General features: G+C 45.7%; 1 protein-coding gene across 1 annotated transcript in view; it reads right to left on the reverse strand.

Moving 5' to 3' along the window:
- PLVAP (plasmalemma vesicle associated protein) overlaps positions 1-27,568 on the reverse strand; it is a 52,404-nt gene that overhangs the window by 16,738 nt on the left and 8,098 nt on the right. Inside the window, exons 2-3 of the mRNA XM_069767689.1 lie at positions 14,379-14,445; positions 5,208-5,791 (exon numbers count right to left, since the gene is read on the reverse strand). Coding sequence (XP_069623790.1) covers positions 5,208-5,791; positions 14,379-14,445 — 651 coding nt within the window. The remainder of the gene's footprint in view (positions 1-5,207; positions 5,792-14,378; positions 14,446-27,568) is intronic.

A 27,568-nucleotide genomic window follows, 5' to 3' on the forward strand; every position in this document is an offset into this window, starting at 1 on the left:
CCGATTTGCCTCGCTCTTCCGGCTGCACTGTCATCCTTGTTGTTGTGGATAGGTTCTCCAAAATGGCTCATTTTTTATCCCTATCTGGTTTACCCTCTGCACCTGAACTGGCAAAAATTTTTGTCCGCCATATTTTTCGTATTCATGGCTTTCCTCAACATATCGTTTCGGATAGAGGAGTTCAGTTTACATCTCGGTTCTGGAGAGCGCTCTGTAAATATATGAACATCTCACTTGACTTCTCTTCTGCCTACCACCCTCAGTCCAACGGTCAAGTGGAACGCACCAATCAGACTCTGGTAACTTATCTTCGTCATTTTTCCAATGCACATCACAGTGACTGGTCTGATCTTCTTCCTTGGACAGAATTTGCATACAACAACCATCCCAGTGAATCTTCTTCCAAGTCGCCCTTCTTTATCGTCTACGGTCAACATCCTGGTGTACCTCTACCGGTTCCTCCTGTCTCGGGGGTGCCGGCGGCTGATCTTTTGTCCGCGGAGTTCTCCAGGATCTGGCAGGAGACCAAGACCGCTCTTGAATTTGCGCGAGACAGAATGAAGAGACATGCTGACAAGAGGCGCCTAGACCCTCCGTTATATCATCCCGGTGATAGGGTATGGTTATCCTCTAAATTTGTTCGCTTAAAGATTCCTTCTCGTAAATTGGGTCCTCGTTATATTGGGCCTTTTGAGATTCTGACCCGTATTAATGATGTCTCCTACAAGTTAAAGCTGCCCTCCTCGCTACGCATACCTAATTCCTTCCATGTTTCCCTTCTGAAGCCACTTGTTCTCAATCAGTTTCATGCCTCTACTGTGCCTTCTTCCCGGCCGGTCTCCGCTAATGATGTTTTTGAGATTAAGGACATCCTTGCCATGAAGAGAGTGAGGGGGAGGACCTTTTTTCTGGTAGACTGGAAGGGTTTTGGTCCAGAGGAGAGATCCTGGGAGCCTCGGAAGAACATCCAAGCTCCTCGAGTTTTGGCTAGATTTCTTTCTGGTCTTAGAAAGGGCGGAGGTAAGGAGGGGAGTACTGTCAGGTCGCCATTATCACCGCCGCGGCCCCTGCTGTCCGCTTTTACTTACCGCTCCTCGGCGTCCCGGCGCGCTCCTGTTCCAGTGCCGCCTTCTCTGCTTGCTCTCCCGGCTCCTGCTTCCTGTCGGGCGCGCGCGCACTAGGGTGTCCTGCGCACGCGCACTCTGCCTTCCCTGCTCCGGTCAGCCCTGTGTCTCGCTGGCAGCGCTGACGTTACTAGCAGCGCTCCTGCGCGTCCACAGCACCCTCTACTGGGAGCACTTGTATGCGCACTCTGCCTTTTTCTTTGGACACTCTTTCCCCTGCTCTCTGTGGTCCTGGAGGACCATGACCCGGAAGGTACGCTGCCACTCTGCATTTAAGGCCGCCTCTTCCTTTTGGCTGTGCCTGTCTGTCATTTGTTTTCTGGCAAATGCCTCTGGCTCCCTCGCTTCCTAGCATACCTTACGTTCTCCCTGCTGCTTGTCTCTGACTTTTCGTTTCTGTGTATTATCATTAATAGGGTTGAGCGACCTTCACTTTTATAGGATCGGGTCGGGTTTCACGAAACCCGACTTTTGGAAAAGTCGGGTCGAGTGAAATCGGCCGATCCTATAAAAAAGTCGGGGTCGGCCGAAACTCGAAACCCAATGCAGTGCATTGGGTTTCCATGGTTCCCAGGGTCTGAAGGAGCGGAAACTCTCCTTCAGGCCCTGGGATCCATATTTAAGTGTAAAATATAGAATTAAAATAAAAAATATCCTTATACTTACCCTCTGACGCGCCCTGGTACTAACCGGGAACCTTCCTTCCTTAGAATCAGCCTTCCAGGACCTTCGGTGACGTCGCGGGTGACGTCGCGGCTTGTGATTGGCCGCGCGGCCGCCCATGTGACCGCTCGCGCGGCCAATCACAAGCCGCGACGTCACCCGCGACGTCACCGAAGGTCCTGGAAGGGCTGATTCTTAGGAAGGAAGGCTGTCGGAAGGAAGCAGGGCGCTTCCGAGGGTGAGTATATTCCTATTAGGTATATACTCACCCTCGGAAGCGCCCTGCTTCCTTCCGACAGCCTTCCTTCCTAAGAATCAGCCCTTCCAGGACCTTCGGTGACGTCGCGGGTGACGTCGCGGCTTGTGATTGGCCGCGCGAGCGGTCACATGGGCGGCCGCGCGGCCAATCACAAGCCGCGACGTCACCGCGACGTCACGGCAAGGTCCTAGAAGCGCGGATTCGATGGAGGAAGGCTGCCGGTTAGTACCAGGGCGCGTCAGAGGGTAAGTATTGCAATATTTTTTATTTTAATTCTATATTTTACACTTTAATCTGAATTCCGATACCAATTCCCGATATCTTAAACATATCGGGAATCGGGATCGGAATTCCGATTCCAGATTCAAAAGATCGCCGACTTCATGGCCGACCCCCCACTGGGGTCGGGTCGGGTTTCATGAAACCCGACCTTGCCAAAAGTCGGCGACTTTTGAACAATTTCGACCCGTTTCGCTCAACCCTAATCATTAACTGTCTCCGTGCTTCCCTTGCAGCTCCTGTTCTCCTGTACCTTCGTTTCTTCCCGGTGTTCCAGATCCTCTGCCTAGTCCTTCCGCCATCGTCTCCTGCGCTTCCGTGGTCTCGTGTCTCCATCCTGTCTTCCGGTTTGTCCTTCCATTCTCTGTCTGTCTTGTCAGTTCCCGTTACCCGTTCCGCTTCTCCTTCTTCGTTCTCTTTTCCGTCGTCCCTGCCCTGACCTTTTCCTTTCCTTGTACTTTGGTGCCGGCTGCCGTTCAGTAGTCTCCCCTGGGCCTGCTCCTAACGCTCCCTGTATAGGGGGCGGTCCACCTGGTCCACTCGTCCTGGGGAGGTTCACTGTTTCGGTCCAGTGGGTCCACTTATCTCGCTTTCCTGGTCCCTGAGCGTAACAATCAGATTGGCGGGAATCAGACTATCAGCACCCAGGGTGCTCAGTTATGTTAAGGGGGTTTAATGCCACTACTAATGCTGCTTCCATTTTTACATTAAAGGGACTCTGTCAGCACAGAATGGCTGCTCAAACTAAGTGCAAGCACTCTGTGCACCATGGCCGGTCCAACCACTTATATACACCTTCCCACCTGCTCGTTGTCCCTCAGTCTCCTCCCCCTCTATTATGATTGACAGCTGAGGCGCCATAGAGCCAGAGATAGATGGAAACCAAGCAGGTGGGAAGGTGAATATAACTGATTGGCCCCGCCATGGTGCACCAAGCGCCTTTAATTTCTTTGAACAGTCATTCTGTGCTGAGAGAGTCCCTTTAAGCAATTTAAATGACTGTTTCGACAGGCTGAATCAGGAAATAAATGTTTGTCACCAATTATCAGCCTTGGGTGCAATGATTTTTAAGTTGACTTAAAAATGACCTGTGTAGATAGATGTGATGCTGGTAACATGGTATTCTATGTGCACAAAACGACTGAATTAACGATTGCTCTGTGTGCACAGAAGTGTTTTCAGTCATTAAATGGCCATTAAACGACTGCCAATAGGTTTGCCATGATCATATCGTTTTGTCCTGGCATATTCCTGTCTACTCCAAAGAAAACTACCATCAGAAATTACCCACTGCTTAAATTAAGTTTTTGCGTTTAATGTCTTTTTTTTTTGCCATTTTTTTCTTTCCTGTTTCACATTGACCACAGGGGCATTTTTAGACTCCTACTTCCTTATGTTTCTGGAAACAACACTATGTTCATAGCTACAATAGCTCTTATCTTTTGTATTGAGATGTCTAATGATAACTTGCAGAGAGGGGTGAGCAGAGGCAGCCGTGACGTCCCCTATTGTGATTGGTAAACCCTTAAGGTACCGTCACACTAAGCGACGCTGCAGCGATACCGACAACGATCCGGATCGCTGCAGCGTCGCTGTTTGGTCGCTGGAGAGCTGTCACACAGACAGCTCTCCAGCGACCAACGATCCCGAGGTCCCCGGTAACCAGGGTAAACATCGGGTAACTAAGCGCAGGGCCGCGCTTAGTAACCCGATGTTTACCCTGGTTACCAGCGTAAAAAAACAAACAGTACATACTTACATTCAGCTGTCTGTCCCTTGCCGTCTGGTTCCTGCACTGACTGCTGGCCGTAAAGTGAAAGTGAAAGCACAGCACAGCGGTGAGTCACACAGCGGTGACTCACCGCTGTGGCTGTGCTCTTCTTTCACTTTACGGCCAGCAGTCATTGCAGGAACCAGACGGCAAGGGACAGACAGCTGAATGTAAGTATGTACTGTTTGTTTTTTTACGCTGGTAACCAGGGTAAACATCGGGTTACTAAGCGCGGCCCTGCGCTTAGTTACCCGATGTTTACCCTGGTTACCAGCGAAGACATCGCTGAATCGGTGTCACACACGCCGATTCAGCGATGTCTACGGGGAGTCCAGCGACGAAATAAAGTTCTGGACTTTCTTCCCCGACCAGCGATCTCCCAGCAGGGGCCTGATCGCTGCTGCCTGTCACACTGGACGATATCGCTAGCGAGGACGCTGCAACGTCACGGATCGCTAGCGATATCGTCTAGTGTGACAGTACCTTTAGTTATCAGCTATGTATAAAGGTGTTAACTGTCCTTGTATTCCTGTGTCTACTTATAAGAAAGCTCCTGTAAACTCCTCCTGAACGGGCACGAAGTCCCAGCAGGGGCCTGATCGTTGGTCACTGTCACACATAACGAGATCGTTAGCGGGATCTTTGCTACGTCACCAAAAGCGTGACGTTGCAACGATATCGTTAACGATATCGTTATGTGTGACTCCCCCTTAAGAGTCTAAAAAAGCCCCAGTGGACAGTATGAAAATTACAACATTTCAAATTTAATTTTTTTTTTTAGTAAGAAAAAAATTGACAATTTTTTTTTTAAATACATGCAATACAAAAAGTCTGATTTAAACAATAGGTCATTTCTGCTGATAGCTACCTTTAACAGCAGCTGGGCTTGGCATTATCTCATTGTGAATAGTGAATAGTACAATGCCACAATACCCTAAACCACCACTGCTAAATAGATGGTTTGCAGCTGGAAGTATCGCCGTAGCCACTGTCTCTGACACCTCTGGCTGACCAGCTGGGCTTGGCATTCAGCAGTCCCATCAGTCAGCTGTTTGTAGTGACAGCGCCTTTGCTGTACATGCAGTTACCACCCACATTAGAGGCCACCTACCTGTGTCCTACGACAGGTCTCCAGTTCTTCCTCCTTTTTCATATATTTTGAGTAAGACTTTGAAAGTTCTTCCTTTTTATCAAACAACTGCTTTCCCAGTTCTCCCTTTTCTTTGGACAGATTACTGTTCTCTGCAATTACAGCCATCTTTTCTTGGCTGCACTTCTGAAAGCTATCGGTGAGTCGGTCTTTGTCCGTCTTCAGCTGACTGTTCTCAAACATGACGTTGTTCACATCTTGCTTCATCCTGCTTATGGTTTGGTCTATATTATTTTTAATTTCGCCATCAATGTTCCAGCATTTTGAATAATGGATAGGTTCATTGGAGCTGATGATGCTAGAAAAGCGATTTCTCATACGGTCAAGTTCATTGTCAAACCTCTGGTTTATATTTGTACAAACAGCCTGTAACATTTTTGCTTGGGTTTGCAGGTCCTTCTTCTCATTTTGAAACTTCTCCTTCTCGGAGGTGGCTTCAAAGAGTTTGATTGCAAGTGTGGTATTTGTCTGGTCGCAGTTCTCTTTTAGCCGGTCATAGTCCCTCTGAAGGATTAATTGTCCATGCCTTAATTGAAGTGTTTCAACTGCCACAGAAAAGACAATTAGATAGGAGAAACTCTAGAACAAATAATAATATTATTTCCACAGTAATCATACTATCTGGCCATTGGTGTTCCCCATGTTTTACATACTAGGAATTCTAGTATAGCAACTTTACTTACCATATGTGCCCTAAATTAGTGGTCTCCCACTGTTGGGAAACCACAACTCCCAGCATGCCCAGACAGCCAGTGACTGGGCATGCTGGGAGTCATAATTTTGCAACAGATTGGCAATCAAAGGTTGAAGACTATTGCTTTAAAATATACTCCATGAAGCATGTGCTCATGACAGCGATGCTTGCCTTCTTTTTTGCTGTCACTATTTACTATACTACTGGTTTGGAAGATGGTGACAGCACAATTAATTGGTTCTCAGGAGTTGTAATATGTAATCACCGGCACCAGGTTATTAAAGTGGGTATTAAACGGTTAAATCAGTGCTGTGAATGTAAAGCACTTGCCATTAAGAACGCAGTTGCCAGTGCTGTAACTCTACATCGGAGGGTGGGAAGAGATTGAAGGGAATGTGTCATCAAAAAATGACCTATTGCTTAAATCAGAGTTTTGGATGTTTTTCTTTTTTCATATCAAAATCTTTATTAAAATGTAGATATCTTACCATTTTCTCACTGGCCAATAGGTTTTTTTTAGACTGTAACTTCACATGCACATTAGGCGCAATGAGCAGACCCCAGGCTATCTTTTATATTAATACATCTAATGAGTGAGTGCAAAGGTTATTCCAGGATCACACATGCGAGAAATACAGCCGAGTCTCACATGTTAATACCCAACATTGCTGCCGTCACTCAGGAGCGGAGCGTGCGGCTGCATGAAATGCTGTGCGGCTATGTTCACAAGTTACGTTTTTGCTGTACTTTTTTGCTGCCGTTATATTGTTTCTTGTGCATGCTGATAAAGTTTAGTGCGCCACCAAAAAGACATGATGCAACTTTATTTTTGTGCACCAAAACCAGCAAAACCGGCACAAAGCCTCCCTCTTCCCACTTGCCCTGTAGCGGTGGCAAGTGGGGTAATAGTTGTAGGGTTGATGTCACCTTTGTATTGTAAGATGACATCAAGCCCACGGCTTAGTAATGGAAAGGTGTCAATAAGACAACTGTCTGTTACTAATCCTATATTTGTTATAGGTTAAATAAAAACACAGCCAGAATAAATTTTTTTTATATTTTGGAAAAAATAGTGAAGTATTCATATTTTCCCACATTCCAAAAATTCCTGTGAAGCACCTGAAGGGTTAACAAACTTCTTCAATGTGGTTTTGAGCAACTTGAGGGGTGCAGTTTTTAGAATGGTGCCACGTTTTGGGTATCTTCTATCATATAGACCCCTAACAATGATTTCAAATGTGATGTGGTCCCTAAAAAAAATTGTGCTGTAAACATGAGAAATCGCTGGTAAACTTTTAACCCTTATAACTTCCTAATGAAAAAAAAAATTGGTTACAAATTTGTGTTGATGTAAAGTAGACATGTGGGAAATGTTACTTATTAAGTATTTTGTGTGACATATCTCTATGATTTAACCCCTTAATCCCATAATAATAATAATAATAATTTTTATTTATATAGCGCCAACATATTCCGCAGCGCTTTACAAATTATAGAGGGGACTTGCACAGACAATAGACATTACAGCATAACAGGAATACAGTTCAAAACAGATACCAGGAGGAATGAGGGCCCTGCTCGCAAGCTTACAAACTATGAGGAAAAGGGGAGACACGAGAGGTGGATGGTAACAAATGCTATAGTTATTCGGACCGGCCATAGTGTAAGGCTCGGGTGTTCATGTAAAGCTGCATGAACCAGTTAACTGCCTAAGTATGTAGCAGTACAGACACAGAGGGCTATTAACTGCATAAAGTGAATGAGAACATTTTTTTTTTTTTTTTTTAAATAGGCCACACAGGGATCGTTACATTAATGCATTGAGGCAGCAAGCCAGTCTGAACAAATGAGTTTTTAGGGCACGCTTAAAACTGTGGGGATTGGGGATTAATCGCATTAACCTAGGTAGTGCATTCCAAAGAATCGGCGCAGCACGTGTAAAGTCTTGGAGACGGGAGTGGGAGGTTCTGATTATTGAGGATGCTAACCTGAGGTCATTAGCGGAGCTGAGGGCACGGGTAGGGTGACGTACATGACGTACTATCCCGTCGCGGTGACCTGGGACTTAATTCCCAGTGATGGACCGCTCCTGGCACATTTATCCCCGGCACACTGCGATCAAAGATGATTGCAGTGCTCTGGTGGTATAGGAAAGCATTGCACAGGGAGGGGGCTCCCTGCGTGCTTCCCTGAGACCCTCGGAGCAACGCGATGTGATAGCGTTGTTCCTACCTCCTCCTCCCTGCAGGCCCCAGATCCAATATGGCCACGGGGCTGCTTCCTGTTCCTGCAGGGAAGTGGCTTGCAAGCGCCTGCTCAGAGCAAGCGCTTGCAAGTGTCCATGCTGTGCCTGTCAGATCGCTGATCTGACACAGTGCACTGCAAAGAGTCAGACCAGCGATCTGACCCTTTAACATGATGCCTCCCTCCCCCCTCTCCCCCCCCCCCCCCCCCGGGGCAATGTTATAAAGTAAAAAAAAAAATATTCACATATGTAAAAAAAAAAAAAAAAATTCCTAAATAAAGAAGAAAATATATATTGTTCCCATAAATACATTTTTTTTATCTAAAAAAGAAATAAATAAAAGTACACATATTTAGTATCGCCGCGGTCGTAACGATTGGACCTATAAAACTATCCCACTAGCTAACCCCTTCAGTGAACACCGGAAAAAAAACCGCCGCAAAAACCAACGCTTTATTATGATACCGCCGAATAAAAAGCGGAATAACACACATCAAAAATACGGATATAAATAACCATGATACCGCTGAAAACATCATCTTGTCCTGCAAAAAACGAGCCGCCATACAGCATCATCAGCAAAAAAATAAAAAAGTTATAGTCCTCAGAATAAAGCGATGCAAAAATTATTATTTTTTCTATAAAATAGTTTTTATTGTATAAAAGCACCAAAACATAAACAAATGATATAATTGAGGTATCGCTGTAATCGTACTGACCCGAAGAATAAAACTGCTTTATCCATTTTACCAAACATGGAACGGTATAAACGCTACCCAAAAAAGAAATTCATGAATAGCTGGTTTTTGGTCACTCTGCCTCACAAAGATCGGAATAAAAAGCGATCAAAAAATGTCACATGCCCGAAAATGGTACCTGTAGAAACGCCAACTCGTTCCGCAAAAAACAAGACCTCAAATTACTCTGTGGACCTAAATATGGAAAAATTATAGCTCTCAAAATGTGGAGACGCAAAAACTATTTTTTGCAATAAAAAGCGTCTTTTAGTGTGTGACAGCTGCCAATCACAAAAATCCGCTAAAAACCCGCTATAAAAGTAAATCAAACCCCCCTTCATGACCCCCTTAGATAGGGAAAAATAATAAATAAAAAAATGTATTTATTTCCATTTTCCTATTAGGGTTAGGGTTGGGGCTAAGGTTAGGGTTGGGGCTAAGGTTAGGGTTAGGGCTAGGGTTAGGGTTGGGGCTAGGGTTAGGTTTGGGGCTAGGGTTAGGGTTGGGACTAGGGTTAGGGTTAGGGTTGGGGCTAGGGTTAGGGCTAGGGGTAGGGTTGGGGTCAGGGCTACAGTTAGGGTTGGCGCTAAAGTTAGGGTTGGGGCTAAAGTGAGGGTTAGGGTTTGGATTACATTTATGGTTGGGATTAGGGTTAGGGGTGTGTCAGGGTTAGTGGTGTGATTAGGGTTATGGTTGGGATTAGGGTTAGGGGTGTGTTGGAGTTAGGGGTGTGGTTAGGGTTGGGATTAGGGTTAGGGGTGGGTTGGGGTAAGGGGTGTGGTTGGGGTTAGGGTTAGGGGCATGTTCGGGTTAGGGGTGTGGTTAGGGTTATGGATAGAGTTGGGATTAGGGTTAGGGGTGTGTTTGGGTTAGGGTTTCAGTTAGAATTGGGGCTTCCACTGTTTAGGCACATCAGGGGCTCTCCAAATGCGACATGGCATCCGATCTCAATTCCAGCCAATTCTGCGTTGAAAAAGTAAACCAGTGTTCCTTCCCTTCCGAGCTCTCCCATGCGCCCAAACAGGGGTTTACCCTAACATAAGGGGTATCAACGTACTCAAGACAAATTGGACAACAACTTTTGGGGTCCAATTTCTCTTGTTACCCTTGGGAAAATAGAAATTTGGGAGGCTAAAAAAAACATTTTTGTGGGAAATTTTTTTTTTTTAAATTTTCATGGCCCTGCGCTATAAACTGTAGTGAAACACTTGGGGATTCAAAGTTCTCACAGCACATCTAGAGAAGTTCCTTTGGGGGGTCTAGTTTCCAATATGGTGTCATTTGTGGGGGGTTTCTACTGTTTAGGTACATTAGGGGCTCTGCAAACACAATGTGACGCCTGCAGACCATTCCATCTAAGTCTGCATTCCAAATGACGCTCCTTCCCTTCCAAGCTCTGTCATGTGCACAAACGGTGGTTCCCCTCCACATATTGAGTATCAGCGTACTCAGGACAATTTGGACAACAACTTTTGGGGTCCAATTACTCCTGTTACCCTTGGGAAAATACAAAACTGGGGCTAAAAATAATTTTTGTGAAAAAAAGAAAGAATTTTTATTTTCACGGCTCAGCGTTATAAACTGTAGTGAAACACTTCAAAGCTCTCACAACACATCTAGATAAGTTCCTTAGGGGGTCTACTTTCCAAAATGATGTCACTTGTGGGGGTTTCAATGTTTAGGCATATCAGGGGCTCTCCAAACGCAAAATGGCGTCCCACCTCAATTCCAGTCAATTTTACATTGAAAAGTAACCCTTATAACTCCCTAACAAAAAAATGTTGGTTCCAAAATTGTGCTGATGTAAAGTAGACATGTGGGAAATGTAACTTACTAAGTATTTTGTGTGACATACCTCTGTGATTTAAGGGCATAAAAATTCAAAGTTGGAAAATTGCGAAATTTTCAAAATTTTCTCCAAATTTCCTTTTTTTTCACAAATAAACGCAGATAATATCAAAGAAATGTAACCACTATCATGAAGTACAATATGTCACGAGAAAACATTGTCAGAATCATCAGGATCTGATGATCCGTTGATACAGGACTGAGTACGCAAGACTATTAGAGTGCCCTGGGTGGGAGTTTCAGAGCATTAGCACTAGACAAGAAGATGTGGAATCACAGGTCAAATAAAGGACTCTTGCTAAACAAGACTGTAGTGTCAAGCCCGGTGTTGGGTGAAGTAGTGAGAAACAGTGACTACAGAGGAGTAGAGAGAGAAGTAAAGATGAAGATAGAAAACAATAAAGAAATGAAGGAAGAAAACTGTTTATGGAAAATACTTTGCGTTGTAAAGAAACGTTTAGAAGATTGTGTACCCGCTATCTCTTGTATATATTCCCTACCAAGTTTCGTTCACTAAAATTTTTTTTTTTAGCCAAAATGTTTTACTTTTTATCTTTATACAGATCAGTAAATACAAGACTGGGGAGTTCCACCACTCCTCTTGGGCTATCTGCACAATAGCTGTTCTACCCTGTATGCACACATGGATTTTTCCTCTCTGAACCCTGTTCACACAGGTTATATACAGATGATCAGGTTTTTAAATACATCAGATAGGGATTGCATACATTAGTTAGGACTGCTCTGATAAGGGTATACCGTGAAGATTGGTAGAGCAGCTTAGTATACATTTTTTGCAAAAAACGTATCAACCAAATACCCTGTTTTTTACATCTTTTACTAGCACTTGCGGATTACTGCAACATTTTTTCAAACTGAGTGTTTTTGGTTTTACTATTCTCTTTTGTGTCTTCAGATCAGTAAATGTACAGATTATTTACACATTAACCCTGTGCTGGCAGCAGGCCAAAAAAGGTTTATTTTTGAATGATGCTCTCCCTCATTAAACTGTCCAACACCTGGACATATCCACACACACAGCCAGGACCCCCATATTCATGTAAAGTGTCAGGACGCAATAGACGAGTAACTCGCTCATGCCTACCGCCCCACATTGCCCACACATGTGATCACGTGCCAACTAGAGGTGCGCAGCCTCGTTCAACGCAAGTGTATGAAGCGGGGCCAGACACATCTAGTTGGAATGTGCCCGGAAGCATACAAATTGCATACTTGCCGTCAGATGACCACCCACTCCTGGTGAGAGGATTCTCAAGCTTGCAGTCATTTATAGTGACTGCAGACTTGTACCCCAAGGCCAGACAACCAGTCAGATTTTAGTCTAAATTTTCATTCTCTGCTGTAGATCTTTTGTTGTAGCAATTATTTCTGCATCACAATTTTGAGCCTTCTCGATGCTTGCTTTCGCTGATTTCTTCTTGTTCTTAATTAAAATCCTGACTACTGATTTTATACCACGTGTGACCACTCCCTGATGACCTAGCTAGTATGATTATGCATCTCATGTCTCATTGATTTTGGCAGCCACTTAGTAGACAAGCTGAGGGCTCTAATCAACAGTTCAATCAACATATTTTAGACATGAAGCATTAACGAAGCAAGCCAGGAAGAAGGTCATTATTTGGACAATAGAAGGCCTTTCAGACAAATTACCATAAGTAATATATCTGAATTGAGGGAAATTTATTTAGACCAAATAATTTTGATTTTATTGAAGTCCAAACTTTATTCTTTTATTTCCAACATGGTACAAAATATTGCTGCTATAGACAGAAGATACAGTATTTACTAAATAAATTCTGTGTACTAAGCAGACATTCGGTGACTCTAAAGTCTGTATATCAAAGTCTGGTGTTTAAGAAGTTTCCTGCCCTAAAATATTATCTTTGGCTTTCTTTCTGTCATAGTGATGATTATGAAAATTTAAATGTATAGATATTTGCATTCCCTCGCAACCTGCATAACAACATAATGTTGATTTGAGTACAAACTCTCAATATATTTAAATTTTGGATTACATTTTCTTTAACCATCCTTAGCACTAAGCTGTTCCATTCATTAAACATGTGTTTGTCCAAGCTAATAAATTACCGTAAATCTAATTTAGCATAGATCATATTTACCGATGCGATTTCTCTTTGGCTGGCGAGACTCTGGCAATCTTTATACCATCATGACAGCATTCATCTACCACTGCTTAATCTTATATTAAATATATGGAGAGATACTGGCAACTATTATATTACTATGACAGCAAGTTTACATTGTGTTAAGTGTCTACTGGTGATGAGTGAGTGTGCTCGTTACTCAAGTTTCTCCGAGCATGTTCTGGTGGTCTCCGAGTATTTCAGCGTGCTCAGAAAATTAGGTTATGTCAAAGTAGCTGCATGATTTGCGGCTGCTAGACAGCCTGAATACATGTATGGATTGCCTGTTTGCAAATCATGCAGCTGTGGAGACACAAACATAATCTACAGGCATGCCCAAAATACTCGCAGACGACCTGAGCATCCACAGAAGTCTTGAGTAACGAGCACACTCGCTCATCACAAGTGTCTATTTATTATTGCTAAATTACCGGTATATGAATTGATAGTTATCTATATTCTGCTTTTTTGCTGTAATTATTTTGTTCTGCTTCAGACTGAGTGATTATCTGATTCAGCATCATTCCATACCCTCCATATGTGCTAATACCCTCTACTATCTAATGCATGATATTCTATTGTTACACCTGTCATGTAGCCATACTCCACTTCTTTTGTGTCTCTACGTATATCTTTATATCATTAAGAATTCTCCAACCTTTTTTTCACCTTCTTGTTTGATTTTATTGTGTATTTTTTGTATAATCATGTTTAATAAAGTAATATAATTGATTTATTATTCCTGCTATATCCCCTTATTTATTTTTTTCCTGGTTCTATATGTCATTTTGAGAAATGCCTTATATTATATTAAGAAGAACTTTGTTTGGTGTTCTAAATTTACACATGTTTAGCTGACAAAAATAAAACTCATAGAAAAGACACACTATAAGCTTTAAAGGATTGCTCTCATGTTTGCTTTTCAGGAGCCCACTTCTTCCAAGCCTCTCGGATTATTGATGGTTGGGGTGCGCTGTGCTCCTGCTCTTGCATTTTTAGGCTACTGGCCCCAACTGTACGTTCTCTGATGCTGCAAGCAGATGTCATTGCAGCAATGAAGGAGCATAGTATCAAGTCCCGCACTAGTGGGCTGCAGCTATCCTGGCTAGTCTGTGCAGCGCTTACTAGCTCTATTGGAAAGAGACAGCAGCAGTGGCCTGTGACTTAGGCAACTATTGCAGCCAATTACATTTCTTTCTCAAACACTGTGATGTTTGAAAGAAAACATTGTTTAAAGAGTCAGCCGGGAAATACAGGGACGAGGCTAGTCCCATGTTGTCCCTAGCCGGGTTCTCCTGACACCGCTCCAGTTGACTGACAAGGTTGGGCAGCATCACTCAACTTACAGGCTCCCTGATAAGAACAACCCTTTATTTACATACCGTATATAAAATTTCTACTTATTCAAAGATAACTATTTAATCTGAAACAACTACTTACTTATGTAGGTTGTGTTACATCGTTCTAGTGCGCTTTGGTAACCTTTACAGACTTCTGGAAATAGAGCCTACAAAGAAAATTATCTTGTAAATGTTAATATTTATGGATAAGCATTATTAGTTTTATAAATCAAGAAAAAATGGCTAGTAGCATTTAGTGACATTTTTACAAATGGGATTTTCAGTTCTATTCTATCATCAGAATGATCTACTTTACAAACATCAGCATAAAATTAAAGGGTTTGGCCGCTCTATAATGACAAGTCTGCATATCCATATGCACCGATAGTTTTATTGACTAAATTGGTCTTGTAATTACTATCATAATGTGACTCCAGTGACTCTTACACTACCGTAAATGCTAACTGATGTAGCACTTTTAGCATGTTGCAATGATGACAGTAACATATGTAGATTAACTGACAAGCCATGTAATAGATGCACATAATACAACTTGTTATAATTGTTTCTGGTCAATTGTTTTTCAATGAATGATTGTCAAGAAATTGACTTTAAGCACATGCCAAAAGTAAGTCATCAATGAGCGACTAGTGGTCACAGTATTGACTTGTAATGTAAAAATGGACATGGACAAATACTCTACATTTAGGTTGTAGAAGCCTAACAGTGATAGCATGCCATAAATGTGAGGTCACCACCAGTCCATTGGGAGGTAGGCCTTATTCGGTAGAAATATTCAATACCGGCATAACACTTATGATGACTTAATGTTATGAAATTCAAAGGGGTGATATTGTTAAGTAATGGTATATTTACAATTCAGTCAAATTTGAGAAATAAATCATAATTTTTTTCGCACCTTTTATGCTGTTCCTGATCTGATACAGTATGTTGTGTTACTTTCATTTCAGTTTTTTAAAGCCTTATTGCTATAAAGCACTGTTGGATCCACATATGATAGTGATAGTCTATTCTTAAAGTGAATGTTCAATCGTGTGATGAAAGTCTGCCATCACTCTATGTGACTGTAGGCTCCTGCATCCTTACAGCATGTGCAGTGCGAGCTGTCATCATTCATAAATGTTGCCAGCAAGAGCAGGCAGTCACGTGACTGCACGTATGACTGCTGCATGCTTCCAGTCACATTCCTACTAGACCACAGCCATGCTTGGTTCAGTCGCATTGAGCAAGAACAAACATGACTAATTGGCATGCCACCACATGTATGCATGTGGTCACATGAGCATCCTCTCTCACCGGCAACACCAGAGAATCCTGACAGTTTGCGATGCACGTGCTCCAGGGTTTCAGTATCCTGCAGTCACATTGAGTGACTGTGGATTTTCATCAGAAGCCCGGACAACCCCTTTAAGGCTGTAACCATTAGGGAATAGGTGTTACTCTTTCCTATAAAAGTCCTGGGATGTCCAACCAAAATGTCTAAAATGTATAATTTTTAGCAATATTTGCCTTGAGATACAGTATTGCTTTCTCATAAATAGGTATATTTTAAAGGGAACCTGTCACCCCCAAAATGGAAGTTGAGCTAAGCCCACTGCCATCAGGGGCTTATCTACAGCATTCTGGAATGCTGTAGATAAGCCCCTGATGTTTCCTGAAAGATGAGAAGAGGTTAGATTATACTCACCTATGCAGGCCATCCGATCCGATGGGTGTCACGGACCGGGGCCTCCCATCTTCTTACGATGACATCCTCTTCTTGTCTTCAAGTGGCTCCGGCTCCGGCGTACTTTGTCTGCCCTGTTAAGGGCAGAGGAACGTACTGCAGTGCGCAGGTGTCAGGAAAGGTCAGAGAGGCCCGGCGCCTGCGCACTGCAGTACTTTGATCTGCCCCTGATTGATCAGAGAAAGTACGCCTGCGCTGGAGCTGCAGCGTGAAGACAAGAAGAGGACATCATCGTAAAAATATGGGAGGCGCAGGATCGGACCGCGACACCTATCGGACCCGACCGCAGTGGGACCGCCCCTGGGTGAGTATAATTTAAGCTCTTTTTCTCATCTTTCAGGATATATCGGGGACTTATCTACAGCTTTACAGAATGCTGTAGATAAGCCCCTGATGCCGGTGGGCTTAGCTCAACTTCCATTTTGGGGGTGACAGGTTCCCTTTAACGAATTATAGGGGTTTTCCATGACATTGATGTCAACCTATCCAAATGAACGGTCATCAGTTTCAGACTGGAAGTGGTGTGACACCTGGCACCCCCACCATTCAGCTGTCATCAATGCTGGCAATGACCGGATATAAATAGTGAACACCAGTGCTGGGTACTGCAGATTAGATCCTATTTGATAGCTGATCAATGAGGTTCCAGTACGACATCCGGCACCTCAACTGATCTGATATTCATGACCAATTATAAGATTTAGTCACCAATATCATTGTAGTGGAAAAAGCAAAGACTTTACTCTGATGAAAAAGCTTATGAGTTTCAAAGATCGAATAAATAAGTTATCCTCAACGTATCTAATTTCTGTACTAAAATGCTGAATAACAATTCCTTACTAAAACCTCATCGGAAATGTTTGGTATTATGTTACAAACATGTGACAAAAAAAAGGAAAAAACAAAATTAGTGGAAATCGAAATTTTCAAGATGGATCTGCAGATATAGCTAGAGAAAAGAAAACCAGAAATAAACAAAAGAAGATGGCAATGAACCTGAAGTACAAGGATCCTAGCAAAGAGCAGTTTGTATAATCATCAATGACAAAGTTAATAACTGTTGTCACAGAGTCACTGGTGAAGTGATGGAAGGGAGATACATGTCACTGCGCATGATGATGGCGTCAGTGATGTAAACCAGAGTAGTTTCCTCCAGCACACTACGTGTTGAGAGGATTAAATAAGAGTTATGTTATGTGCTGGTTTTAGTGGACCTCCATAGAGTTGGTGGTAGGGGGTAAAATATGTCAGAGAGAGCACAAAGGGTTCACAGCTGGGCATATTATGTGGATAAACTGCTTCAGTCCCAAATGTTTGACCTACTGCATCTTATGCAAAAATGGCTGCAGCCAGAATCCTCCAGTCTAGCCCAGATGGTCGAGCAGGTTGTCATGGACAGATTTGTGCGCTGCCTTCCTAGTATAGTGCAGACCTGGGTTGCCCAGGGAGATCCCCGAAATGCGGACAAACTGGTGGGCCTAGAGGAACGGTTCCAGGTGTTCGATAGGTCTCTAAGGAAACCGGGGGGTGGTGCATCCCCATATTGGGGTACCCATCGGGAACCTGAGCCCCAAAAGTGGGGTATTAGAGCCACCATTTGGGGGAGTCATAGACCCCAAGGGGTCGCTGAGGGGTTGTTAAAGGCCATGGGAAACACTTGCTTTGCTGGAGATGTTGCGGTCCAGGACATATAGCCGCCCACTGTCCCTCGAAGAGATGGACTGCTCCTACTATGCATATTTCGCTTGCAGTGTGGACTAATAGCCTGGAGAGAGGCCGCAGTCATGTTCTGAGACCATGAACAGAGTGCTGGTGTCAGGACTGTTAGACTCAGGGAGCTTGCTGACCCTGATAAGGGCCACACTCAAACACCAATTGGTCCCAGGGAAAAACATGGGCATCCACTGTATTAATGGGGGCTCCAGGAACTATCCCATTGCCAGAATGATGGCAGGGCTTTAGCTTTAGGGTGTGACTTTAGCCAAGTAGACAAAGTGGAGGCAATCCAAAAGTGGCCACAACCATTGTCCAAGAAGCAGGTTCAAGCATTTCTGAGAATTGTGTGATATCAGCGATTTATCTCAAATTTCACCATGATAGCCATCCCCTGACGGATCTTTTCAAGGGCACAAAGTCAACGATGATCCAATGGTTCGCTGAAGCTGAGTTGGTATTCCAGGAGTTGAAGCGCGTCCTGTGCAGACAGCCAGTCTTGGTTGCACCAGATTTCACTAAGGAGTTTGTGCGCCAGACGAATGCCTCTGAAGTCAGTTTAGGAACTGTGCTGTCCCAGGAAATAGATGGTGATGAACATCCAGTCCTGTACCTGAGAGGGAAACTCTCCTCCGGTAAAAAGAACTATGCCCCCATGGAGAAAGAGTGCTTGGCCATCAAATGGACAATTGGCAAATGACACCCTGAAGTACTACCTGCTAGGTCGTAAGTTCAGGCTAGTATTATACCATGCGCCCTTGAGATGGATGAGGGAAAGGAAGTGGTAAATGCTCGGGTGAATAGATGGTTTTTAGCATGACAGAATTTTAATTTTCATGTCAACCACAAGCCAGGGAAACTGCATAGGAACGCAGATGCCCTGTCCAGGCTCCCCTGCTGACTGGTGAAGTGATGGAAGGGAGATACGTGTCACTGCGCATAATGGCGTCAGTGATGTAAAACCAGAGTAGTTTCCTCCAGCACACTACATGTTGAGAGGATTAAATGAGAGTTATGTTATGGGCTGGTTTTAGTGGACCTCCATAGAGCGGGTTGGAGGGGGTCCACCGTATCTCCACCTGCAGAGTCCTGACAGGACATGTGTGATGTCAGTATTGTGATCAGTCACATGATGGAGGAGTCAAAAGGTCTGGGCTTAAATGGCTGAAGGTCAGAGCTTTCAGTGTTCAGTGTGTGAGCATGAAGAAGGAGTACTGCAGGAGACTGCTGCATGGACTTGTGAACCTGAACAAAACAATGCGTGTTCTGCCAGCTGTGAGCATGAGGAACCCCGCTCACAGAAGGACTGTTAGTTCCGCCACCATTTTGTTTTGTTTTCCTGTTTTGCCCAGAGAACTGTATTTTCTTTACTACACCTTGGTTTATGCTGCCTACAATAAACCAAGGGAAGTTCTTAAAGTCTCAGTGTACCCATGTCTACCTCCGTGTGCAGCAGATTGAGCCAATCTACCACACCATATACGATCATTTTTTAAATTCTTGTTTAAATAGACGTAATTTAGCAATTGTAATGCTGTGAATATACGTTACTTGATATGTCACTTAACATTTGCTGAGGCTCATTCACCAGTGGCAGCTAAACAGAAAACGTAAGAAAATACAGCAATAATCAACCAAAACTACATGGTGTGTGATATATATCTATATATATATATACTAGCTATTGAACCCGTTCTACGCCCGGGTGGCGAGCATTTATATTGGTATATTGTCTCCATCCTGGTATGTGCTGCTCCATCCTGCGTCCCCATCCTGTCATGTGCTGCTCCATCCTGCGTCCCCATCCTGTCATGCGCTGCTCCATCCTGCGTCCCCATCCTGTCATGTGCTGCTCCATCCTGCGTTCCCCTTCCTGTCATGCGCTGCTCCCATCCTGCGTCCCCATCCTGTCATGTGCTGCTCCCATCCTGCGTCCCCATCCTGTGATGCGCTGCTCCCATCCTGTGATGCGCTGCTCCCATCCTGCGTCCCCATCCTGTCATGTGCTGCTCCATCCTGCGTCCCCATCCTGTCATGCGCTGCTCCATCATGCGTCCCCATCCTGTCATGCGCTGCTCCATCCTGCGTCCCCATCCTTATGTGCTGCTGCATCCTGCGTCCCCATCCTTATGTGCTGCTGCATCCTGCGTCCCCATCCTTATGTGCTGCTGCATCCTGCGTCCCCATCCTTATGTGCTGCTGCATCCTGCGTCCCCATCCTTATGTTCATGCTGCATCCTGCGTCCCCATCCTTATGTGCTGCTCCATCCTGCGTCCCCATCCTTATGTGCTGCTGCATCCTGCGTCCCCATCCTTATGTGCTGCTGCATCCTGCGTCCCCATCCTTATGTGCTGCTGCATCCTGCGTCCCCATCCTTATGTGCTGCTGCATCCTGCGTCCCCATCCTTATGTGCTGCTGCATCCTGCGTCCCCATCCTTATGTGCTGCTGCATCCTGCGTCCCCATCCTTATGTGCTGCTGCATCCTGCGTCCCCATCCTTATGTGCTGCTCCATCCTGCGTCCCCATCCTTATGTGCTGCTGCATCCTGCGTCCCCATCCTTATGTACTGCTGCATCCTGCGTCCCCATCCTTATGTGCTGCTGCATCCTGCGTCCCCATCCTTATGTTCATGCTGCATCTTGCGTCCCCATCCTTATGTTCATGCTGCATCCTGCGTCCCCATCCTTATGTTCATGCTGCATCCTGCGTCCCCATTCTTATGTGCTGCTCCATCCTGCGTCCCCATCCTTATGTGCTGCTCCATCCTGCGTCCCCATCCTGATGTGCTGCTGCATCCTGCGTCCCCATCCTTATGTGCTGCTCCCATCCTGCGTCCCCATCCTTATGTTCATGCTGCATCCTGCGTCCCCATCCTTATGTTCATGCTGCATCCTGCGTCCCCATCCTTATGTTCATGCTGCATCCTGCGTCCCCATCCTTATGTGCTGCTGCATCCTGCGTCCCCATTCTTATGTGCTGCTCCATCCTGCGTCCCCATCCTTATGTGCTGCTCCATCCTGCGTCCCCATCCTTATGTGCTGCTGCATCCTGCGTTCCCATCCTTATGTGCTGCTGCATCCTGCGTCCCCATCCTTATGTGCTGCTCCCATCCTGCGTCCCCATCCTTATGTTCATGCTGCATCCTGCGTCCCCATCCTTATGTGCTGCATCCTGCGTCCCCATCCTTATGTTCATGCTGCATCTTGCGTCCCCATCCTTATGTTCATGCTGCATCCTGCGTCCCCATCCTTATGTTCATGCTGCATCCTGCGTCCCCATCCTTATGTGCTGCTCCATCCTGCGTCCCCATCCTTATGTGCTGCTCCATCCTGCGTCCCCATCCTTATGTGCTGCTCCCATCCTGCGTCCCCATCCTTATGTGCTGCTCCATCCTGCGTCCCCATCCTGTTATGTGCTGCTCCATCCTGCATCCCCATCCTTATGTGCTGCTCCATCCTGCGTCCCCATCCTTATGTGCTGCTCCATCCTGCGTCCCCATACTGTTATGTGCTGCTCCATCCTGCGTCCCCATCCTTATGTGCTGCTCCATCCTGCGTCCCCATCCTTATGTGCTGCTCCATACTGCATCCCCATCCTTATGTGCTGCTCCATCCTGCGTCCCCATACTGCCTCTGACCCGCTCGGCGCCGAGTGCTGGGGGGCCTGAGCAGGCGGGGACACCGGCGCGCTGTGGGGGTCAGGTGCCGGTATCGCCGCCAGCTCAGGCCCCCCCAGCACTTACTATACTCACCTGTCCGGCGTTCCATCGCTGAGCGCCGCCATCTTCCCGGTCTCCTGGCTGTAACTGTTCAGTCAGAGGGCGGCGCCGGCGCGCATTAAGCGCATCATCGCGCCCTCTGAACTGAAGGTCACAGGCCGAAGACCGGGAAGATGGCGCCGCTCAGCGATGGAACGGGGACAGGTGAATATAGGCCGATACTCACCCTCCTGGCGGTCCCTGCTTCTGCGGTGGAGATCGCGGTGTGCGTTCAGTGTGAACGCACACCGCGATCTCCCGGGAGCGTCGCTCTGTGAGGCCCAGACTGCGCCGGCGCTTGCGCTTGCGCAGTCTATAGAGGCTCCGGACAGAGTGACGCTCCCAGCGTTATATTATATATATATATATATATACTCTTGCACAAAGTGATAATATATTCTCAATTTCTTTACTGCTTTGCTGTTTTTTAACCAATCTTTGTTTTTTAAAGGGAACCTTTCAAGTCTAAAAATTAAATATTATTATAGCGCCATTTATTCCATGGCGCTTTACATGTGAGGAGGTATATACATAAAAAAACGAGTACAATAATCTTAAACAATACAAGTCACAACTAGTGTTGAGCGATACCTTCCGATATTCGGAAATATCGGTATCGGATTGGATCGGCCGATATCCAAAAAAATATCAGATATCACCGATACCCGATACCAATGCAAGTCAATGGGACAAAAATATCAGAATTAAAATAAACCCTTTCTTTCCTTGTAGGTTAATTCTACATGAAGGAAAACAACTAAGAATAATGTAGGATGTATTGGGGGAGGTGGAGGAGACATTAAAGGCATAGCGGTTTAGCCCAATCAAATGGAATAGCAGGAATTAATTTTTTTTATGACGTTCGGATTTACAAAGATATTGACTATCTTAAGATTTTTTATATTTTCTCAGATATTTATGTTTCACTACTTCCATGCTCTTCACTTTTTTTTTTTACTTCTCCCACACTTTCTTCTTCATCATCCTCAGCAGCAGCATCTTTTTCATCAACTTCTCCTTCACCTTATTCATCTTCTTCTTCACCTTCTTCCTATTATTCTTTTTTTTACATTCTTCATATTCTTTTTATTTAACTATTATTCTTCTTCATATTCTACTTCTTCATCTTCTTCATATTCTTCTTCTTCATCATATTCTTATTTGTGACAGGCATTCCTGTAGTTGTTATCTATAAAAGTTTGAAGATTACACCTTCCGTTCTGCATGTCACAAAAGATTTACAACAGGATTTGTCCACGTTCAGTTTTGCCTGCAGCAGCAGGTTTTTTCCAGGGGCACCACGAGGAGGAACGGACTCACCCCCATACACTGCTTAGTCTTCTTCTGCTTATAATTTAGATAATATCTTTTGCTCTGATTTTTAGTCTTATGCTTAATGCTCTTCTGCTTTTTGTTCTGCAGCTTCTTGTGCTTCTGCTTCTTGGTCTTCAGGGTCGTCGTCTCCAGGGTCATCGTCTCCTCTGGGGTGGTCTTCAGAGTCGTCATCTCCAGGGTCGTCGTCTTCTTCGGGGTGGTCTTCAGAGTCGTCATCTTTAGGGTGTTGGACTTGGAAATGTAGCAGAAGGTACAAGAAGGCTGAGGAACTGCCGAGAACCAGCTGACGGTACTGGAACCCGGATGGCTACCTGAAGGTACAAGAGCTAATGGAACTACCCAGGACCAGCTGATGGTACTGGAACCCAGTTACTAAGCAGGAGGTACCCGTGCCAGAAAGCACTAGAAAAAGGACCACCAGACGTTGGTGAAAGTCGGATACCCAGAAGGAGGCACCTAAGCCAAAGGCTCTGCCTGGAACCAGCTGACGGTACTGGAACCAGGATGGGGAGCAGAAGGTACAAGAGCAAAAGATACTGCCGAGAATCAGCTGACGGTACTGGAACCCGGATGGGTAGCCAAAGGTACAAGAGCCAATGGAACTACCGAGCACCAGCTGACGGTACTGGAACCCGGTTACTAAGCAGGAGGTACCCATGCCAGAAAGCACTACCAAGGACCACCAGATGTTGGTGGAACTCGGATACCCAGAAGGAGGCACCTAAGCCAAAGGCTCTGCCTGGAACCAGCTGACGGTACTGGAACCAGGGGGACCTATTCAAGATTGTCTTCCAAAGAACCAGCTAAAGGTGCTGGAACTCAGATAGACAGCAGAAGGTCCACAGGAAAAAAAAAACTGCTAGGCCACGAGTTGGCCGTAGTTACCGAAAACCCACAGTCGTACAGGGAGAGCTTGTCCTATTGGCACTGCGGAACCAGCCAGTTCCTGCAGCCCACATAGGAAGCACCTAAGCTGCAGGCACCATAGAGTAGGCTAACTCGAACGCAACCCAACAGGACGACGAATTGGAGGCAAAGTGACCTTGACACTACCTGGAAACAGCTGGCGTGCTGGAACCAGGCTGGGCAGGAGGGAGTACCTGTGCCAAAGACACTTCTGAGCAGCAACTGGCGGTGTTGGAGCCCAAGGATTACATGATAAACAGAGTGTACGCTGAGGTCTAATTGGAGCAAGTTTAAAATCTGTAGTGGTGTCAATGTGGAGGGAGCAGGAGAAATTGCCGCACACACAGCTGGGGATCAGCTGACGTTACTGAACCCCAAAACAATGGAGCATGTGTTGACTGTGCAGACTGCACTTCTGAGCAGCAACTGGTGGTGTTGGAGCCCAGGGATTACCAGAGAAAGAGAGTATAGGCTGAGGCCTAATTGGAGCAAGTTGAAAGGGAACCTGTAACCCCCTCAGGCGTTTGTAACTAAAAGAGCCACCTTGTGCAGCACTAATGCTGAACAAGGAAAAGGTGGCTTTTTTACTTATGCTCCTTGCACACGCTGAAGTTAAAACTTATAAAATAATGCCCCCTCATACCGTGAAACCATCCCGGAGGTGGGACTTTCCTTCTTAATGAGACGCAGCACAGCCATCAGTCATACCCCCTTGGTACCGGGCGCCGCCTCCTGAGCGTTGTTTGAATCTGTCCCCGAGCCTGCGCTGTTATGTTATCCCTTGGGCATGCGCAGTTTGCGCTGCCTGTCTTCTGACATCATTTGTTGTCAGGCTGACTGCACCTGTGTGGCCGCGCTGCTCGAGATCCCGCCCAGCAGTGTCTTCTGATTTATTCACACTGCGGGGCTGGGATTCATGGGCATGCGCAGTGCATATCTTCGCCTCTCACTCATCTCCCTTCTTCAGACTGTGCGGCGTCAGCTGATCCCTAAGCGCATGCCACGGCGATTAGGGATCAGCTGGTGCCGTACAGTCTGAAGAAGGCGGAGGGAGATGAGTGAGAGGCGAAGATATGCACTGCGCATGGCCATGAATCCCTGCCCCGCAGTGTGAATAAATCAGAAGACACTGCGGGGCGGGATCTCGGGCAGCGCGGCCGCACAGGTGCAGTCAGCCTGACATCAAATAATGTCAGAAGACGGGCAGCGCTAACTGCGCATGGCCAAGGGATATCATAACAGCGCAGGCTCCAGGACAGATTCAAACAACGCTCAGGAGGCGGTGCACGGTACCAAGGGGGTATGAATGACAGCTGTGCCCCATCTGATTAGGAAGGAAAGTCCCACCTCCGGGACTTTCATGGTATGAGGGGACACATTTTATAAGTGTTTAGTTCAGCGTATGCAAGGAGCATAACTAAAAGAGCCACCTTTTCCTTGTACAGCATTACTGCTGCACAAGGGACTCTTTTAGTTACAAATGCCTGGGAGGGGACAGGTTCCCTTTAATTTCTGTAGTAGTGAGAGTATTGAGGGAGCATTAGAAATTGCCGGATACACAGCAGGGGAGCAGCTGACATTACTGAACCCCAATAACACGGCAGCAAGTGTTGACTGTGCAGTCACACTTCCGAGCAGCAACCGGCGGTGTTGGAGCCCAGGGTCAATGCTAGAAGCATAGTGTAGGCAGAGGCCTAATTGGAGCAAGTTTAATATCTGTTGTAGTCTTAGTGTGGAGGGAGCAGGAGAAATTGCCGGATACACAGCAGGGGATCAACTGACATTACTGAACCCCAATAACAGAGGCGCAACTGTTGACTGTGCAGATAGCACTTCAGGGCAGCAACTGGCAGTGTTGGAGCCCAGGGTCAATGCTAGAAACTGAGTGGAGAAATTGCCGCACACACAGCAGGGGAGCAACTGGTATTACTGAACCCCAATAACAGAGGAGCAACTGTTGACTGTGCAGACAGCATTTCCGAGCAGGAACTGGCGGTGTTGGAGCCCAGGGTCAATCAGGGTGTAGGCCAAGGCCTAATTGGAGCAAGTTTAATATCTGAAATGTGAATGTGGAGGGAGCAGGAAACATTGCCGGACACACAGCAGGGGAGCAGCTGACGTTGCTGAACCCCACTAACACAGGAGCTAGTGTTTTTCTCTGTGCAGACAGCACTTCCAGGCAGCAACTGGCGGTGCTGGAGCCCAGGGATTACAGGAGAAACAGAGTGTAGGCCGAGGCCTGTTATGTTTGCTAATGACAGGTGTTATGAAGGCAATCCAGAAACACAGTGTGCTTAGCGATCAGAGCGCACACAGTGATCTGACAAATACCCAAAAATACAAGAACGAGCTCTGAGACGTGGAAACTCTGTAGACTGCACACCTGATCCTATCCTAAACACAACTAAAAGCGGCTGTGGATTGCGCCTAACAACTACCTAGGCAACTCGGCACAGCCTAAGAAACTAGCTAGCCTGAAGATAGAAAAATAGGCCTGACTTGCCCCAGAGAAATTCCCCAAAGGAAAAGGCAGCCCCCCACATATAATGACTGTGAGTAAGATGAAAAGACAAAACGTAGGGATGAAATAGATTCAGCAAAGTGGGGCCCGATATTCTAGGACAGAGCGAGGACAGTAAAGCGAACTTTGCAGTCTACAAAAAACCCTAAAGCGAAACCACGCAAAGGGGGCAAAAAAACCCACCGTGCCGAACTAACGGCACGGCGGTACACCCTTTGCGTCTCAGAGCTTCCAGCAAAACAAAAGACAAGCTGGACAGAAAAAAAGCAACAAAAAAGCAAAAAGCACTTAGCTATACAGAGCAGCAGGTCACAGGAACAATCAGGAGAAGCTCAGATCCAACACTGAAACATTGACAAGGAGCAAGGATAGCAGCATCAGGCGGAGTTAAGTAATGAAGCAGTTAACGAGCTCACCAGAACACCTGAGGGAGGAAGCTCAGAAGCTGCAGTACCACTTGTGACCACAGGAGTGAATTCAGCCACAGAATTCACAACAGTACCCCCCCCTTGAGGAGGGGTCACCGAACCCTCACCAGAGCCCCCAGGCCGACCAGGATGAGCCGCATGAAAGGCACGAACAAGATCGGAAGCATGAACATCAGAGGCAAAAACCCAGGAATTATCTTCCTGAGCGTAACCCTTCCATTTAACCAGATACTGGAGTTTCCGTCTAGAAACACGAGAATCCAAAATCTTCTCCACAATATACTCCAATTCCCCCTCCACCAAAACCGGGGCAGGAGGCTCAACAGATGGAACCATAGGTGTCACGTATCTCCGCAACAACGACCTATGGAATACATTATGTATGGAAAAGGAGTCTGGGAGGGTCAAACGAAAAGACACAGGATTGAGAACCTCAGAAATCCTATACGGACCAATAAAACGAGGTTTAAATTTAGGAGAGGAAACCTTCATAGGAATATGACGAGAAGATAACCAAACCAGATCCCCAACACGAAGTCGGGGACCCACACGGCGTCTGCGATTAGCGAAAAGTTGGGCTTTCTCCTGGGACAAGATCAAATTGTCCACTACCTGAGTCCAGATCTGCTGCAACCTATCCACCACAGAATCCACACCAGGACAGTTCGAAGACTCAACCTGTCCTGAAGAGAAACGAGGATGGAACCCAGAATTGCAAAAAAATGGAGAAACCAAGGTAGCCGAGCTGGCCCGATTATTAAGGGCGAACTCAGCCAACGGCAAAAAGGACACCCAATCATCCTGGTCTGCAGAAACAAAACATCTCAGATATGTTTCCAAGGTCTGATTGGTTCGTTCGGTCTGGCCATTAGTCTGAGGA

The sequence above is a fragment of the Ranitomeya imitator genome, chromosome 1, assembly GCF_032444005.1.
Source record: "Ranitomeya imitator isolate aRanImi1 chromosome 1, aRanImi1.pri, whole genome shotgun sequence".
In the NCBI taxonomy this organism is placed as follows: domain Eukaryota; kingdom Metazoa; phylum Chordata; class Amphibia; order Anura; family Dendrobatidae; genus Ranitomeya; species Ranitomeya imitator.